This window comes from Chrysochloris asiatica, unplaced genomic scaffold, assembly GCF_000296735.1.
Source record: "Chrysochloris asiatica unplaced genomic scaffold, ChrAsi1.0 scaffold00259, whole genome shotgun sequence".
Taxonomy (NCBI): Eukaryota; Metazoa; Chordata; class Mammalia; order Afrosoricida; family Chrysochloridae; genus Chrysochloris; species Chrysochloris asiatica.
The window spans coordinates 1,729,862-1,737,662 of NW_006408777.1; the positions used below are offsets into that span (position 1 = coordinate 1,729,862).

The 7,801-nt window shown below is 35.8% G+C and overlaps 1 protein-coding gene across 1 annotated transcript in view; it reads left to right on the plus strand.

Annotated features, from left to right (window-relative positions):
• Positions 1 to 7,073, plus strand: part of LOC102822923 (ras-related protein Rab-2A-like) — a 214,380-nt gene extending 207,307 nt beyond the window's left edge. The window contains exons 7-8 of the mRNA XM_006874044.1: positions 4,793 to 4,861; positions 6,811 to 7,073. Of these exons, the coding sequence (XP_006874106.1) occupies positions 4,793 to 4,861; positions 6,811 to 6,906 (165 nt within the window). The 3' untranslated portion in view covers positions 6,907 to 7,073. The remainder of the gene's footprint in view (positions 1 to 4,792; positions 4,862 to 6,810) is intronic.
• Positions 7,074 to 7,801: the final 728 nt, after the last annotated feature.

Consider the following 7,801-nt stretch of genomic DNA (forward strand, 5'->3'; position numbering starts at 1 on the left):
GCAGAGTCAGCAGTTCAAGCTCACCAGCTGCTTCTCGGAAACCCTATTTAGGGTCGCTATGGGTCAGAATCAACTCTATAGCACTAAACAACAACAACAATTACAAGTATTTTTGTACAGTATATATGTCTAGAAAAAAATTGACCATTCAAAGATAGATGAAGAAGCGTTTCTATCTTGAAAATTTATGTGGACATTAATTTCTATTGAATAGCAGAAAATTAACAACTGTTGTAATACATGTGTGTCTCAAATTCGTTAGAGTTCTTAAATTTTTTTGTCACATAATTATTTTCTGTGATACCAAAGCCTCTTAGACGCGTTCCTTGATCTCTAATAACTCTAATAATATTTGGTTTATATTAATTCCGTTTAGGAGCACAGCAATTTCAGACCATAGCCACATGCTTTTCAAACAGGTATACTTGTATCTATCTGTATTTGTCACCTTGAGTTTTAAATTCTATAGATGTGTTATAATTAATCATCTATTAATAACATATTAAATATTAATTGTTACCATGAAGTATATACTACAGTCCATTTTTGTGGTACTCTTGATAATATGCTCAGAGGGTTAAAAAATATTTTAATGTTTATAATATTTTAATGTAAATCAAACAAAGTATTGCATTGGGCAAATTTGCTACACAAGACCTCTTTAAAATGTTCAAGAGTCAAAATGTCAGTTTGAGGGCTACGGTGCTCTTGACCCAAGCTATGGTATTTTCAATAACCTTATGTGCTTATGAGAGTTGGACAATGAGTAAAGAAGATTGTAGAAGAACTGATTCGTACAAGTTATGGTTGTTGTTGCTGTTAAGTGCCATCAAATCGATTCTGACCCATAGCAAACCTGTATAGGGTTTCCAAGGAGTGTCTAGTGAGCTTGAATAAACCACCAACCATGCAGTTCAAACCGACTTTGCAATCCAGCACATTAACCCAAGAACCACACCAGGACTTGTAAATTATAGTGTTGAAAGAGAATTAAAAGTACCATGGACTGCCAAATGAACAAACAAATCTGTGTTTGAAGAAGCACAGCCAGAATACTCCTTAGTGGCCTGGATGGTCAGACTTTGTCTCTCATATTTTGGGCATATTATCAGGAGGAACCAATGCCTGGAGAAGAAAATCATGCTTGGTAACATGGCCAGTCAGCGAAAAAGAGGAAGACCCCACACAACAAGATGGGTTGGCAAAATGGCATGGACAATGAGCTTAAGCATAGCAATGATTATGAGGTCAGCACAGGACCCGGCAGTGTTTTGTTGTGTTGTGCTTAAGGTTGCTGTCAACTCAACGGCACCTAATAACAACAACAATGTATACTCTGAGTCCTGGTGTGGCACTATAGGATAAGCACTGTACTGTTAACCACAAGTTCGGTGGTTCAAACCCACCAGCCTCCTCAGAAACTCTGTACAAGTTCGATATGAGTTGTAAGCAAGGCAACAGCACTTAAAAACAACAATGTATACTCAGGTAAATCCAGCAAGTAAATCCAGTGGTGTCCAAAGCCTCCTTCATTGAGATGATAGTAATAATTATGAAAGAAAATATATTTATTTCATTTTACTTGTAATGCAATTATTATCGAGTCTTGTTATTATAAACTCTGGGCTGCTAACCATAAGGTTAGCTGTTCAAACCCACCAGCCACTGCTCAGAAACCTTGTACAGGATGCTATGTCTTGCTAATATAAAATACATCTTAAATTTATCAAAGATGCTTAAAAACCCCAAAACGTACTTCCATCAAGTCAATTCTTACTCACAGGGACCCTGTATAGCATTTCCAAGGCTGTGAACCTTTATGGAAACAGAAAGCTTCATCTTTTCTCCCTCAAAGTGGGTTTGAACTGCCAGTCTTGTAGTCATAACCAACTTGACAACACTTAACACCAACAACAAAGTTTTACATAAGCATAGCTTTCTTAAACCAGATTTTTAAAGTGATTTATCAACATATTTGCAAAAGAACAGTTTATTTACTTAAATTGGCACATTTAATAATAACTTTTGTAACATAAATGCTTGCTTACGTGAAACTATAACTTATGTACAAACCTGTTTTTATGTGAGATACGTACACAAGTGGCCTTATGAGGAATTCCAACTCCACAGTATTTAGTTATTCTGACTGCTAAGGTGATCATAGTAATTGACAAGTTACTGGGAAAAGTTAAGTTTTTCCTTATTTATAGGGATAACTTCCATTTTAAGGAATGTGAAACCATTCATAGTTAGCTGAAAGCCCATTTCTCCTTCTCTAGCTCATGTACACACATGAGAAACACACTTGCTTCCAAGTGCTTGGTGAATCTACAATGACTCATTCTTCTCTGAAGTTTGCTGTAAATTCTTGTGATCCTCTGTGATGATGAGTCCATCAGCCACTTGGAGTTTATGCATATTCATATCTCTATACCCCTGCCACAGTCATTCATGTTTTCTTCCCTGACTGGTGTGTGCTTGGTGCAATAATTGAGCCTATCAGTCCTATTAATTAGGAAACAAAAGCTCTTATGGCAAGTTCAGCAGTCATGTTTCCAGGGTGGAAAATGATGAAAGGTATAATTTGTTCCTCTCCCTGAACCTTTGAAAATTTGAAGTTGGTCTGTATCAGTGGTGCTGGACAACTGCAAAGAGTCAGTATTTGTTTGAAAATCTTCATAGAAAGCTAAATGAAGAGAATCTGATTTAACATTACTGATTAGTTCTATGTGTGATCCCTTAAATATACTCTTCATCGTAAACATCCTTTGATTATTTCTATATTTAACTTTATATGAAGTAGTACGTTATTGTGGCAAAAGGGGTTCTACATGGAACCGTGTCCTCCAAAAGTAAGTCGTTTCAACACAGAAGCCTGTGCAGTTTACTTAGTTGACACACGTTTTCTTTTGTGTACTGTTCCCCATATTATAAGATTCTTCTCCTTTCCACCATTTCCAGCCATGAATTTTTCTTTTGAGACATAATTCACATACCACAAAATTCACCCATTGGGAGTATTCAGAGATTTTTAGTATATTCACAAAATTGTGTAGTCATCACTACTAATTCCAGAACATTTTCATCACCTCATAGTGCCCACTAATAGTCATTCCCTTTTCCCCTCACTGTGCATCCTCCCCCCAGTCCTTGGCAGCCACTAATGTACTTCCTATCTCTGTGGATTTGACTATCCTGTACTTTTCATATAAATGGAATCATACAATACATGGCCTTTTCTGTCTGGCTTCACTTAGCATGTTTCCAGGTTTCATCCACAATTGTAGCAAGAGTCAGTGCTCTAGTCCATTTTGTGGCTGAAGTCCTGGTATGGCTCTATGGGTTAATGAGCCAGACTGCAAAGCGGTTTTAACTGCAAGGTCGGCAGTTCAGGTTCACCAGCTGCTCCTTGGAAACCTATACAGGGTCGCTATGGGTCGGAACCAACTCGGCGACCCTTCACCACAACAACAATATTTATATGTGTGTGTGAAAGTTATGTGAAAATTGAATAGAAAGATAATGGAATTTTTCACAAACTTTTTGAAGCCCCTTCATGTGTTTGTGTGTATGTACATAACATTTTGTTTTTAATTAATTAAATGATGGATGTTTGTGTGACTCAGCTTTTGTGACTAATGTTGATAATAACACTTACGAACATTCCTATACATTCTTGTGTGTTCCTGATCTTAGGGGAAAAGCTTTTAATCTTTCACCATTAAGTATGATGCTAGCTATGAATTTAAATAGAGGAAAGTTCCTTCTGGTTTATTGAATGTTTTATCTTGAAAAGGTACTGGATTTTGTCATATGCTTTTTTCTATGTTTCTTGGTATGATCGTGTGGTTTTATCATTTATTAATTTGGTATATTACATTGATTTTCCGATATCAAATGTTACAACATTGTACAGTGTAATGGTTTCTTTTTATATATGACCTTTCTGACCTTGAGGTTTTTAGTTCTGCCAAGATGATTTACTTGACCACAATCCTGCAAAAGAGTCAGACACTTTATTGTGCAAATAAGATGACTGTGGCCTGCTGAAGGAATTGGTCAGTTTGTGGACTTGGAGTAGGCTAATGAAAGGGCTACTCCCACAGAGGTTGAGGAGGGAACCTTACCACTGTCAAGAAGAGCTAGGAGTGGAATACATCCTTTTAGCCTAGGGTCTCTGCTTAGATCCAGGAGACAGCAGTAACAATCTGAGCCTTGAACCAGGAGACTGGTGGGAAGCAGCTGCAATGTGCTTGCTGACGTACAGAGCAAGAGAGCTAAGCACCATCAGGCAGTAGGCTTGCTGACAGAGTGGGGAGCCTCTGGACAGTTATCAGTGGCTAAAAAGATGGAATACTGTGTGAGTACTGCAAAAGTTGAGAGCCTGCTAGTCTAAGCCAAGAGCAAGTCCCAGCAGCAGAAGCTAGGTCAAGAGCAGGCAAGGCTGAAAGAAATCTTGTTGCTTTTCAAATAAATCACATAATCATGAGTATGATCTGGGAACTCTGTATGGCCACTGCAATGAATTATCAAGCCCAGCAGAGAAATGAGTGTGCCACAGAAGGTAGAGAAGTAAAGGACTGCCGGTTTGCCTTTCACTTCGTAAGAATAAGTTTTATGATAATGGTGATTCTCTTTCCTCCTCATGAGTTTAGATGGTTTCTAATAGTACTAAATTATGTGCTCTATATATAATTTTTAATAGTACTAAATTACATGTTTTTAAAAAAAACAATCTTTTACTATTGTGATTTTAAATAATTTGAACCAATATTTATCTTTTATGTTTCAGGCATTTATTAATACAGCAAAAGAAATTTATGAAAAAATTCAAGAAGGAGTCTTTGACATTAATAATGAGGTACATACAAACATTATTGACTGACATTAATGTAGATTTGAGTTTTAATTGCTACTTAAGATTCACTTTATATTTATATATATATACATTTATAAGGTGGATCTACAATATTGGTTGACATACATTAGTTTACAATGTTTTCATTATCTGAAAGCTTACAATGCAGTTTTACTATTTAGAAAACTTGGTATAGGTAGCATAATTGTTGAATGTTTATGTTAGGTGGTGAAGAATCAGTTTATAAAAAGGGAACCCTGTCTATTTATTACAAACAATGCAAAATAATATAAACTCCTCAAAGAAAGCAAAATTCTACTTTCATCCACACATCCATATGGTCATCTGCTTTGGGGAATACTTTTCTAGTGTGTAAATGCTTGTACTATGTTACTAATGCTAGATATACTCTTTCACCTGCTGTGAAAGCAGGAAATACCCAATTTGGAAATCACACCCAGTATAGATAGCATGGTAGGTTTTCAGAATACCAAGTTAATGTATATAATTAGTACTGAGTTTTTGTAGTTATTTTAGTTTTAGTTTTGATTTCCATAAAATATTTGACCTAAACCCTCACTATGCGTTTGTCCTTATTTATTGCAGAATCTTTATGTGGATGTTGCATATTACTTAATTTTACATAAGTATTTTTACCATTCTACAGTAACACTTTTTTCTTTCAAGCAAAAACCCTGGCTCCTTCACCAATTGCAGTTAGGAAAGAAGTACTGGGTTAGGAAGCCTTTGCTTATTATCTCTTAGCCTGCATATAAACATAAAATTCTCTTTCATTCACTCTCATGTTGTTTGCTAAAACAGACAATAGTTTGTCTGAGGTTTCCGAGTAATACAATTTCTAAATCTTTTCTATTGGTTTATATTACCGTAGATCTTGAGTTAACTTAGTCAATGTCAGTCAGAGACTAATTCCATATAAACAGGGCAATAATTGGGCTGCTGTTTAAAAAGCAACATTCATTGTTTCTGTCTAGTTTCATATAGTAGCTAACTGCTTTGCTATGCTTATGTATGGAGCTTTGATTATAATAGTATGCTGTCAAGAGCCAACAATCCATCCTATTTATTTGGCCTACTGCCAAATCTGACTCCTTGGTTCTTCAAGAAGTTACTTCTAGCCCAGAGGGGGCAAAACCAATGAGCCATAGGGTATGCCTTTTATTAAAGAGGAGTCAAAAGAACTAAAAGAAACCACATCAACTGCTGTCAGTACTACACTAGTGCCAGAAACCCCAAGGCTACTACTGTTGAAGAACTACTGCCAGGCATTATAAATCTGAGATTTACTGTGACATAAAGTTTCCTTAAGAGCTTAATATCTGAAGCTACTGTATTACTTTTCTCAGAGTGTTGTGTTTTCAGTTAAAATCCACTTGAGGGAGTGAGAGTTAAGATAAAAGTGTGAATTTGATGAATGAAAGAACTACTCTGTGTGTGGGTTCTTGGCAAACTGCCATGTCTTGGGGGCTCATAGAAGTTATTGATGACAAAGAACACTCGTATGCCCTGAGCCCATGCAGCTGATGCAACTGGGAACCGAAATGCTGCATAGAGCAGCATAGGCTTTGAATGTTTTTATCCTTAAAGGATTACTTGTAGTAATTGGTTTTAAACAATTTTTGCATTAAGAAATTTCCCTGAAAAACAGTATCCATTTTTTTGTTTACTAAATAGAAATTTATAAAGGAATTTTAAGTTTACAGAAAAAGAATCATTTCCAAAAACATTCCCTCAGTGATTTAAGAAAGGAGCCATCCCTTTCCTAAAAACTGTTGTTTTTGTTATTGCCAAAATCTGCTTAATTTGATACAATTTTTCAGTTGTTTAGCAAAATTTGTACTGTTAATAATCAAATTAATTTTTTAAACATCTAATTACACTGTTTGGTTGGATCCAATTGTATTGATTGTTCTTTTTGCTTTTTATTTCAGGCAAATGGCATTAAAATTGGGCCTCAGCATGCTGCTACTAATGCCACACATGCAGGCAGTCAAGGAGGACAGCAGGCAGGGGGAGGTTGCTGCTGAGTTGGTTTTTACTGTTAAGTGCCCACACGCGGCCTCCTCACTTGTTCTTTCACCCTCTTTCCTCCTGCTCAGCTGAGACATGGAGCTATTCAAAGTGGCTTTACGTCACAGAAGACTTTAATCCTTCAAATTCTTGTATAACTTTGAATAAATGGTTAATGTTCACTAAAAAAGACAGCTTTTGGAGATTGTATTCATACATATTTACATTTGATTTCTAGGTCAATTGATGTGATTATTTTTGTTAAATGTTGTCTTGTGCCCTTGACTATGAACTGAATTGTATTAAACACTACAAAGTCATCTTGAGTATTTTAAATTGGTTTATGTAGTTAGGTTTCCCAACACCTGTTGGTTACCTAATGTTTAATATTATAGAACTGTCCTCAAAATTTTGTTAGTGTTCAAGGCTATAAGGAAAAGCAGGACTCTTAATTCTGTATTTGCTATTTACTTTATCTGTATATATAGTTTAATAACATGCTTGGGTGTAATTTGCCAAGCTTGAATTCTTTAATGCATTTGCATAAATTCTATACCATTTAGTGCTTAAAGCTACAGAAGCATTGTTAGGAATTGCTTGGACGCTGAATTTTAAACTTTTTGACATTGTTAACAAGCATGTTCATCTTTTCTTGTCACTAGTCCAAGAAAAAACACGCTTCATGTATATTACTAAAGGCTATGTATGTGTTCACGTATTTTAATGCCAAAAGTTTGCTATTTGTCCACAAGTTCCTTAACACCTCTCAGAAAAGGATTTGTTTGCCTTAATGAATAATTGTTGCGTAAAAAACACAGTCAAATAAGTGAAAGTGGCAGAAGCAAGGAATCCCTACACCTAAGCAGCTTCCAAAATGATGATCGACATTTAGATGGCACATTATGAGGACTT